Source organism: Molossus molossus, unplaced genomic scaffold (assembly GCF_014108415.1).
Source record: "Molossus molossus isolate mMolMol1 unplaced genomic scaffold, mMolMol1.p scaffold_m16_p_3, whole genome shotgun sequence".
NCBI classification, from domain to species: Eukaryota; Metazoa; Chordata; class Mammalia; order Chiroptera; family Molossidae; genus Molossus; species Molossus molossus.
In genome coordinates this window covers 98,999,704-99,010,707 of record NW_023425366.1, presented here as the reverse complement: position 1 = coordinate 99,010,707, position 11,004 = coordinate 98,999,704, and the positions used below count along the sequence as shown (strand labels likewise).

Sequence of the window (11,004 nt, the reverse complement as noted above, 5' to 3'; positions counted from 1 at the left end):
AACACACTGGTTGAAAATCACTGCTCTAGACTAAGGAGCTGGTAAGAAGTGAGCACTTCCTAGGTGCAATCTCAGAACCAGCTTCTCTTTAGTGAGGCCAAAGCATACCAACCTGCACTTGTGACCCCTGTGGTACCTGGTGTTTGATTCGGCAGCTCAAACACTTCTAAGAAAGAATGCCCTGGTCAATGGTTCTTCCAGCCGCAGGGCTGAGGACTCATATTTAGGTGGGATTCTAGGGATCAATCTCAACTATAGTCTAAACTCCTTGCTCAGATATAAAATATCCCCGCAAATAGGTCTTTTCTATTTTTCCCTTACTATGTACACATCCTTATTCTAGTGGTATTAGAGCACCGTATTATAAAATAACAGATGTGGCTGCATTTCAACCTCTTGTCAGCCTTAAGCCATTATTTTGCTGCTCTCCTCTTGTCATGACCCATTTACACTGATCCATGAGACTCCAGTCAATAATGATGCCCATTGATCAGTTTAAAAGGCTGTGAGGTTCATTTTAGCCTTAGGATATGATTTCCGTTTTCATCAAGGTATTTCACACCAAGTATCACACTCCTTTTTAGAAGAGCCAAGATAGGCCAATTTGATTCTGGCTAGAGAATGGACTAGTTTCTAATTTGAGCAATGATGAAAGTAATTATCTGACAGGAATGGTCTCATGTGAGACTGAGATTGAACCTGTCTCCTGTTTAAGTGCTTTTGTAATGGCTTTATTACTGGCTAAGCCAATGAAGGTTTCAAAATGACTGCGGTGCCGACCAGTGTGGCTTAGTTGGTTGGTGTATCATCCTATACACTGAGAGGTGGCAGGTTCGATTCCTGATCAGGGCACATGGCTGGGTTGTGGGTTTGATCCCTGGTCGAGGCATGTATGAGAGTTGGCTGATCAATGTTTCTCTCTCTCCCCTTTCCCTCCTTTTTAAAAATCAATAAACATGTCCTCAGGTAAGGATTAAAAAAAAAATAAATACCGTGGCTTCTTTTTAGAGGGAGTGTTTTTCAGAGTCCTAATCTGGTCTAATATACTAGATTTTTTTTTCCCCCACGGGTGATTTGTAGCACAACTGTTTGGCTGAAATTCTGGAAATGAGGTCCAGCCACCTTCGGAAATACTGACCAACATTGAGAACAAACTGATTGGCTTAATTGGCACAAGTGGGCCAGGGACACCACACACTCCTTCTGAGCCTCAGATGGAAAAACACTGAGCAAAAAGAAACATTAAACATGAGAGCACTCAAATTCTATTGCTGAGCCCTCTTTAGCCCAGTGTGGAGATCACACGTCTGAGTCTCATAATCTGAACTAAAGGGAGACAGTTTTTTGTGTCCTACTTAGAAAACACACCAAGGTGGAGTTTGGAAGTTGGGGGAGGGGGTTCGATTCACAGTGATCAAACAGGAGTCTCACAACCTGTCACGTAGCCACACTTATGATGTTCCTTTAGGACAGGCCCTGGGAAGTGCTTGGTGGCTACTACCTACGAGTTGCTATGGATAAGGAAGACACTGTCCAAGATCAAAAGGTCACTTAAATGCTGGGGTCCATCTGAAGGTGGAGAAGTGCTGTCTGGCTGCCTGCCCATCTCTATGAGGCTAATTCATGTGCCCACATCCTGTCCACAGGGCAATGAGGGCCTGGGACATGTATCTGGAAGGGGTCAGAGCCAGTGGTCCCCTTTTTTCGTTTTCCTGCCCCGGATGCTCTGAGGAACGTCGCTTGCTTCATGATCCAAGCTGGTGACAGAACGGGACTGCATCGTGGCCTTGTTTCCGATTCTTGAAGACTGATGTATAGGGCAGCAGTACAAGCCTTGCCATAGTCACACCTGAAATCCTGATTGCTCCAAGCGTATTTTTGAAGGTTGCTGCTGCTGCGTAACGGAGGTTAGTAATAAATATTAAAGGTGCCAAACCAAGCACAGGGTTCTTTCCTACTGGGAGCAAGTTTGCCTGATTTTCTGGGTCTGTCAATTAGGTAGAACACGGAACTATCTTCTTCAAATTCCAGAGGATACCAAGGCAGGCAGACATTTGGAGAAAGGAACTGAAAACCCCTCATAAGCTCCCTCTCTGGGCCCTGCCTGGGTCTGAAGGGAAGTGCCAAGGAAAATTCATTCTGGGGGAAGAGGTGTGGCTATTCTCACCTGTTCCATTTGAGCATGTGATAAGGTTTCTCAGCCTGGTCACAAGGAGTTCCCAAGAAAGGTGTCCCTGAAGACCTTGGTGGTGTGCACCCTTCCTTTCCCGCTTTCTGGTCCTTGCACTTACGAGGGTGGGCAGCGGCTTTCAGCTGGGCTCCAGCTTTAGGAAGGAAAGGCCCCCCTCCACTTCTGCCCTTGGAGGAAAGCTGTGGCTCAGCAGCTCCACCTGACCCTGGGGAGTGGCCCTGGCTGACCCACACGCAGCAGGACACTCGGCACGGAGGCTGATGGGAGCACCACGGTAAAGCCTGAGCAGCACCATCGCTGTTAACTGCTGTGGTCAGGGGCTCCTAGGAGCTCAGAGCTTCAGAGGCGTCCCTTTGGGAGAGTTGGCTATATGAGTGAAACTTGAAAACAGAGAACCAAAAAACCCAACCAACCACCATAAGAAGCAGTGGGAATCCATGGAACTGCCAAAAAAGGGGAGCTTTGCCTTGGCATTCTCAGCCAGGACACTCCTGCTGTTCTTCTGACTCTGTGCACAGACTCAGGGTAGTGTCCTGGTTTGGAATCCACCAGCCCTTTGATGCTCACAAGTTTGTGCAAGTGATGAAACTGAAAAGACTGAGAAGAAAACAGAAGAGAAAATGCATGAGATCTTCCCTCTCCAGGCTCTCAGCCACAGCAACCACAGCCCCTCGGACAAGGACACCGATTGTTTGGGGCTAAAACAGCAGGCAGGACTGGGAGGGAGGTCCTCTCTGTGGGGGTGGCCCTGTTCCCTGTCCTCTGTGGACATCAGGGAGGCGGGGAAAGAACACAGATCACGGGTTCCAACACAAAGGGTGTCACTGTGGCGGAGTCTTTGGAAGGCCACGCAGGTTCTCAGCACTGGATAATGGGAGTGGAGTGGCTGCCACTGCAACTCCAAGGGTTTAGTCTGTGGCTGGGGCATAAGACACACATAAACGGGCAACAAAGATTTACACTGTGACGTGTGGGACGTCGGTGGGGCTCTATTCTTTTTCTGTTACCACTTCTTGCAGTGCAGGTGGAGATGCTTCTGTTCCTAAAAGACAATAACAGCCATTCATGTTTCATAGTCCTTCAGGCATGCATGCATTCAGTTAATCAAAACTGCTACCATGTTGGGCTCTAAAATACATTATCATCATAACCACTCTTGTCTCTAAGTGAAGTGTCCAGGAATGGTAGGGATACATCAGAGCCAGCCAAGTCCAACCTTGGTGGTGATCAAGTTGGCCACTTTGGATATGTATACTCACAGAGTCCAAGCAATGAAGAATCTCTGGGCTGGTGGGCCGAACATTACTCAGTCCACACTATTTCTAGTTCCTGACACTTCCTATCTTTTGGCCATTGCTGCCCATTGCTTGCTCTAGACAGTCAAAACCTTGTAATTCCCTTGCCCCTGTCTGCTGGATCTTGACTGATCACTACTCATTCATTCACTATTCAGCTCTAGGCCGGCCAGAGACTAAATGCCTGGGGGGTAAACAAGGCTAACCGGGCCTGGAAGGGAATGGTGATGAGTGACCACTCCCCCTGTCAACGTTAAGGTCTTGAAAGATAACAACGAAAGCTTTCAATTCATAGTTTATCTCAGTTTGTGGCTTATAGGTTGTTTGCAAATAAAAACATGACCTATGAGTATAGAGAAGGAGGAGATCATTGACCAATGGGTTCCTCATTCTGTTCTAGTCAAGAGGTTTATCACGCGGCATCCCTGCTTCACTGCGGGCTAGTGCCGGCCCTCAGAGACGCTTACCTTCTTCCCAGCCCTCAGCAACACCAGCAAGCTCGTAGTGCTTTTTTCGAAGCTCTCCCAGTTTTTGACGCTCCTTCTGTAGTTCATTTTCTAGCTCTAGCACCCTAACCTGTTGGGAAAGTGGAATTTCCTTTTGAGCAGCGATCTGAATTTATTTTGACTTAATTCCTTTTCTCCGTGTTCCAGCTTTCTTCCATATTATTCCATAGCTTACCCAGTTCTCGAGTCCAACCTTGTCTCTGTTCTAATTTCTCCACCCTCTCATTCATCCATCTATTCCATCTATCTTCTCACCAGGACCCTCTATTAGAAATGAATGCTTTACAGTCTAAGTGCCTGAATGGAAGTAGAGCTTATCTCAAGTTCCTCTGGTAAATCACTGTCTAAAAACCACTCTAGTGTTTGGCTTATCTGTGTGGTGTGTTTCAATCTGGTCATAATCTGCATAATCTCACTAAAGGAGAGCTTGGTCTTGGCTGTCCCTACTCTTCATTAATTTTAGTTATTTTGTTAGTTAATTCAGGATGTATTTGCTGAGCACCCATCATGTAATCCAGGCCCTTCTGTAGGTGTTGGAGACATAGTGGTCCCTGCTTACCTGACAGGGGGAAGACACAAACTAACAAACAAGAAAAGGTCCGATTATAAAGAAATGACACAAGGTAATGGGATAAATACTAAGGGTGGTCAGAAAAGGCTACTCTCAGGAATTGGAGCTGAAACCTAAATGCCCATAAGAGATCAGCTACTCAGAGAACTGGAGAACAATATTCCAGGTAGAGGAATCAGACTCTAAAGCAGGAATGAGCTTTAGGTGTCAGGAGAACAGAAAGAATCCTGTGTGTCTGACACGTGAGAGTGGCAGAGGGTCATGAGATGAAGTTGGAGATACAGGCAAGAATCATTTCACTCAGGCCCACAGGCCAGGGTTAGAAATTTGGATATTGCTCTAAGTACGAAGAGAAGCCACTGGAAGATTTAAAGCAGGGAAGTAACATGCTATCACTTATGTTTTTAAACTATGTAGAGAATGAGTGAACTGTAGAGGGGCAAAAGCGGAAATAACTAGACCCGGTTAGGTCATTTCTTTTTTCGTTTTTAAACTTTTTATTATGGGAAATGCAAAACATATACAGAAGGACGGAGACTGGTACATTGAAACCCATCATGCCTTTCACCGAGTTCTGCCACCTCTCAATCCATGGCACAGCCTGTCTCAGCAGTACTCTTCCTCCACCACCCCGGCCCCACCATGGGATTATTTTGAAACAGATTCACATACATTAGAGTTAAGTTGCTTTTGCAGTGGCTCAGCAGAGAGACATGGTGGCTTAGACTAGGTTAGGGAGATGGAAAATAGTGGGAAGATTAAGTAAGGCTATCATTTGGAGATTTCGAGTGGATAAGACTTGGCTGGTGAATTGGATGTAGAGGGTGAGGGAAAGAGAGGAACCAAGGATGACTCCTAGGCTTGGGGTTTAGCACCAAGTTGGGTGGTGGTGATGCCATTTACTGAGATGGAGAAAACCAGAGAAGGGATAAATTTGGGTAAGAGGAAAACCAAGAGACCTGTTTTGGATATTAACACATTGTTGACCAGCAAATTTTTTTTTTTGGTACGTGCCCCTAGCAACTCTCTGGTCCGCAGGCCAACGCTCCAACCACTGAGACAAACCGGCCAGGGCCTGACTGGCAATTTTACGCAGAAGTTATCTCATGTCACCAGCTATTTTTTCGTAATCGCGTATGAAAGTGAAACAATCTAAATAAACTTTAGTATACTTTATTTATACATACTAAATTTAAATGAAATGTACATATCCTCTACATATTATCCATATTATATATTTAAGTAATTTTTTTGGTGTGGTATACGGTATAGCAATCACCTTTTGAAACACACATTTTACATGTTCTAGTTGGATTTTTTTTTTATATCAGTGACTATTTTTTCTAAAATGTGGTCTTTTAGTTGCCCTAAAAGCCTAAAAGGTGAATCAATGTAAGGAGCTCTTTTAGAAGGACCAGAAGAAGTGTTGGGTTCTGAGCTGCACTCATTTGAACCAGCAGATATCCATTCCCTAGCGACTTCAAGAATATAAAACGATGTGCTGTTTTTTAAACTTCGACCCTCAGGGCGAAGAGTCACAAATACAATAATCCTATATTACCCTGAGTTTTAAAAATTGAAATTGCTAATGCAAGTGCAAACACGAGTTAACTCGTGAGCAGTCAACAATGTGTTAAGTTTGAGATGCTTATTGAGCATCAAATGGAGATATCATGTCAGCAGTTGAACAAGTACAGAGCTCAAGACGACCTGGGGAGACGAATGTAGTATTTATCAGCATATAGATGGTATTTAAAGTCAAGAGGGACTAGCTGAAACCACTAAAGAAGAGAGTATAGACAGAGGAGACTCAGGCTTGAGCTCAGTTTTTTCAGTGTTTACACAGAAATTTGGCCACATGACTTTTTGTAAAGATACTAAGTGACCCATCCATAGATTTATACAGTTTTAGTCTGCACTTTACCCCAGGACTGATGACCAGTAATTCTAGGACAAGGTTGTCAGGTTGGGACACAGGTGCAAGACTAGTGGACAACAGTTAAGACTCTGATCCTTACTAATTGCCCCTCTCCACCTCCACTGTTTCTTCCAGCATCATTTATATTAATTCTTGGGCTAAAAGGTACATCTGAGTTCATTTTCTCCCATCTCTCGCTCACTGGCTTCTCACCATGGGAATAATGTTTGGGGTTGACATCATAAGCAAGAGACTGGCTAGAATTAGAGGCGGAGTTCCTACCTGGGAATCCATTTCTTGGCGTTTGATCTGGGTCAGCGTCATGCTTGAGAAGTCCATGTTGTCTGCAAGGATGGAAATGAGAAGTTCTTGTCAAGTAAGAGCCATGGCATGACTCTTGCCTGAGAGGTGGCCAATGCCAATGCTTTGCTGAAATGCTCGGTTTGCCATTTACCAACACATGTGTGCACATTGTAAGGGATGGAGAGGAAGGAAAACACAGTGACAGGGTCACCAGGATCAGAACTCCCACTCATCCACCTGCAAGACAACCAGGCCTGCAGAGACATGTTTTTGTTGTTGTTGTTGTGAATTCTCACCCAAGGATATTTTTCCATTGATTTTTTTTTTTTTAGATATAGAGTGGAAGGGAGGGAGGGAGGGAGAAACATCAATGTGAGAGAGATACATGGATTGGTTGCCACCCGCATGACCCCAACTGGACCAGAGGATTGAACCTGCAACCCAGGTATGTGCCCTTGATTGGGAATCAAATCCACAACCCTTTGGTCCATGGGCCGATGCTCTAACCACTGAGAAAACTGGCCAGGGCAAGAGGCATTTCTTTGAATTCAGAGGAATGGCTAAATGGAAAATCTACCTAAGGGAGTGTCACTATAGTGATATAATTAGCATGATTATGTGGCGACTCTTCTTATGAGAAAATAAGTATTTACGCAAAAGGTGAAAAATAAAAAAATTTGGGAACAGAACTGTGGGAAATTGGGATCACGAAGAAGACTAAATCAGCCCGGCTGGTGTGGCTCAGTGGTTGAGCATCGACCCATGCACCAAGAGGTCACTAGTTCGATTCTCGGTCAGGGCACATGTCCAGGTTATGGGCCTGATCCCCAGTGGGGGGGCATGTGGAAGGTAGCCGAACGATGTTCTCTCTAATTGATGTTTCTGTCTCTCTCTCCCTCTCTGTCTAAAAACATCAATAAAGAAGAAGAAGAAGAAAAAAGAACAGAACAACTAAATCAGATGGATAAAAAAGTATTGTTTCTGAAAGGCTACCTGTTTCTTCAATCTGTGATTTGCCAGAAATGGTTGAGGCCACGACTGCGGCGGTGGCCTGGTTCACCCCCCGAGAAGCTTGCTGCAGCTGGGCGAGGTTTGGGCTGTCCTTATCAGCTTTCACCTGCCAGAACCAAGCATATATAGGTTCACACAACATAGAGTGGTGGCAAGGACTGAGTCAAATAGTTGGACTAATGGTTCTTGACAAATACATGTGATCCACTGTGGTTACCGATCAACTTCTCAAAAATCGTTGCCTGTGGGGTCAACTCCTGCATATCTTTAATATAAAAGATAATTCCTGGCCTATTTGCTTGATGGCCTCAAACTCTAGCTTATCAGATATTTTGATGAAGTGTTCCAGTTGTGAAAACCAGTTTGAGATGACAGACAATAAATAAGGACGATGAAAGAACACTCCCTAGGGTACTATAAAACTCGTGGAAGGATTTTGGTGACAAGCTTTGCCTTGGGACTATTTGGGGCACTGGTTCAGATCTGGAGACTAGAGGAGAAGCAGACACTGGTTGTGGAAGCTCTGGGCCAAGCCAGCCAGCATCTGACAGCCCGCCTCATTCCTGAGTGCTCGGAGCACTGGGATTGCTCATGAGGTCGGACAGGTGGACCCTCAAAGGCCACTTATAACAACAGTGAGGAGAGCCAAGAGGAGCACATGTGGTGAGTTGGGTAGAGAGGCTTCTTGCTGACAGATGAAAGGCTTTTAGAGGGAGGGGTAGGGGACCCTTGAGAATCAGAATTTTAATTAGGAACCCAACCCACTTTGGCCCTGGATGAATCATCTGTTCTTGGAGCCAGCTCCACAGTTCCAGTATCTCTACCCTAGCTAGGCCTTATAGTGTGTTCCAAGGAGTCCAAAGCAGGTCCTACCTTGGATGCAGCCACAAGCTGGGCTGTGCTAGCAGCGATTTCATGGGAACACACCATTAGCTCCTCGAACTTCCCTCTGCCTTGTACCACCAGATCGGCTGCATCACTGACGGTCAGGAAAGGACAAGATGAATTATGTCACTGTTGCAGTCACAGCTGCAACCCCCTTATGATCCCACCGCTGGGCCACCGTCATTATCCTGTCAGCTTGCCTGCCTTGCCCCTGTGCTGTCCCAGGAGACCCAGGCTGACTTTTAAACTTTAATCCTATAGACTTCCTTGTCAACAGTATATTTTTAGGGGGGATATTTTCTCCCCTTCGTTATTCTCTGGGGTGAGTCAATGGAATGAGGGTGGGGTGAGGAACCTTGGAACCAAAAGAAACTTACACCATGACAGTGGCCCCCCAACCCACAGCTTTGGAGGCTGAGATGAGTCCTTCTGTCCATCGAGAATTCTTGGCATAAAACTCTTTAGGGGATGCTGTGCCCTAGGGAAGTGAGAAATAATAATAGTGACCTTTTATCAAGTGCCTACTATGTGCCAGGTACATATATATTTTCAGTTACTCTGAGAGGCAAGCATTATTATTACCATTTTATAGATGAGAAAAGTAAGATTCTGAGAGGCAAAAATACTTTTCCCAAAGTTGTTCAGGAAATAAATGGAAGTAAATCTTAGGTTTTTCTGACTCCCAAATCCATAGCATTTCCATTATATTTCCACATTGTTTGTGTGTGTGTGTATATATGCATATGTAATATGTATTTATGAATAACAATTTTAGAGAAATCTAGCTGTTCTCCATGATTTGCCAAAAGAAGGGAGTATACAGTTAATAATTTTAAAAAACGATTTCTACTTAGATTTAAAAAATGTATTTATGCTTTGGAAGTGCCTGATAGTCTGAGAACCTGCAGATAGATACTCCTTGTTCAGTCCCTCTTTCCAATTTTGGGGACCAAAAACATCACCTCTCAGACTGATAAAAAGCACCACCAAAGCAGATATGGCTTCATTCTTTACTATTGTTTTCAGGCTCATAAACCCTCCCTGGACCTTCATCTTTTGAGCTGCAGCTGCTCCAGGGATGTGAGAGAAAACAGGATGGCAATAATGCCAGCAAAGGAACGAGAAAATCAAAGTGACGATGTCAACACTAGACTGAGGCAGGGTTTGTGAATCACTGCGAGTTGACTGCTGTTGGAAAGAGACACAGCAGAGCCCACTGTGAAAAGTCAGCTAGGTTCCTTCTTTGATATGCTAAGTTTTCAAAAGCTCTCACTTCCTCCTCCAAGGGCCCAGACTTGCTATGCACACTGGGTTTCCACAGCAGGCTCCAACAAAGTCTGCCTGGGTTAACGAGCCTGTAGCCGGAAGCTGTGGCTGGCTGCTCTCTGGGGACTTGGCAGTGTTCCAGCTTCTTCCCATGACGTCTGCTGACATTCACAGTGGAGGCAGCTGGGCCCTCAGATGGACACGCAGGGTGAGACGGAAACATACATAGATTTCACTGAATGTGGACGAGTGTATCGTGTAGACTTAGCCAGTGAGCTGGGAATCTTAACTAATGTCTGCTCTCCTTTTCCACGGACCCTCACCCACACTTACCCGGCCACTCTCCACTATCTCTCTCTGGAGGTCCTTCGAGGCCACAATCAGGACCTGAATAGCTTGCATCAGGCTGGTACATGAACCAAGAATCCTGCAAAAAAAAAAAAAAAAGAGGTGAGGGATCCAGAACTGAGACCAATACCAATGAAGATAACTGTTCTCTTTTTCATTCCTAAACACAGGCAAACTTGGAATGGGAGACAAGGCAGGAAATGCTCTGCAGGTGAAGCCCCGAAGGAAAGGCAGGTGAGTGAGGAGACCCGATTGTGGATCTTCTTCATAAGGAATAGCTAAGTGAGGATTCTTGAGGGTTTCTTTTCCCCTATAATGCAACAGCGATACTATCACCATCATCAGTACTGTAATTGACAATGACATCGACTCAACCTTTCCCTATGGCACTCTAATTAGTATAAGCCAATGCAGGCAAGGCTGATCCTGATCATCTACGTGCCGGCATGCTGTTCAGACTGACCTTTCGTTCACCTCCAATTTGACTCCTGTGTCTCCTGCTCGGGATTTGCTGAGCATCTCCTGTTAAAAGAAGCAGGGTTTCTTAACACGTCATAGGTACTGAGAGCCCACTGGTGCCCCGCTATACTTTGGGTCCAATATTCAAATCTAGAAGAGCCCAACCACATCATTACGAGAATGAGGAAAAGAACCTAGACTTCTGATTTACTCAGTGAGTGGCAGCTACAGCAGGCTGGCTCTGCTGTCAG

General features: G+C 45.2%; 1 protein-coding gene across 2 annotated transcripts in view; it reads right to left on the bottom strand.

Moving 5' to 3' along the window:
• Nucleotides 1-964: 964 nt before the first annotated feature.
• Nucleotides 965-11,004, bottom strand: part of HIP1 (huntingtin interacting protein 1) — a 147,443-nt gene continuing 137,403 nt past the window's right edge. For both annotated transcript variants that reach the window (XM_036279843.1, XM_036279844.1), the window contains exons 24-32: nucleotides 10,758-10,816; nucleotides 10,280-10,373; nucleotides 9,058-9,158; nucleotides 8,669-8,774; nucleotides 7,778-7,901; nucleotides 6,764-6,825; nucleotides 3,954-4,062; nucleotides 3,152-3,233; nucleotides 965-2,788 (exon numbers count right to left, since the gene is read on the bottom strand). In XM_036279843.1, coding sequence (XP_036135736.1) covers nucleotides 3,181-3,233; nucleotides 3,954-4,062; nucleotides 6,764-6,825; nucleotides 7,778-7,901; nucleotides 8,669-8,774; nucleotides 9,058-9,158; nucleotides 10,280-10,373; nucleotides 10,758-10,816 — 708 coding nt within the window. In that variant the 3' untranslated portion in view covers nucleotides 965-2,788; nucleotides 3,152-3,180. The remainder of the gene's footprint in view (nucleotides 2,789-3,151; nucleotides 3,234-3,953; nucleotides 4,063-6,763; nucleotides 6,826-7,777; nucleotides 7,902-8,668; nucleotides 8,775-9,057; nucleotides 9,159-10,279; nucleotides 10,374-10,757; nucleotides 10,817-11,004) is intronic.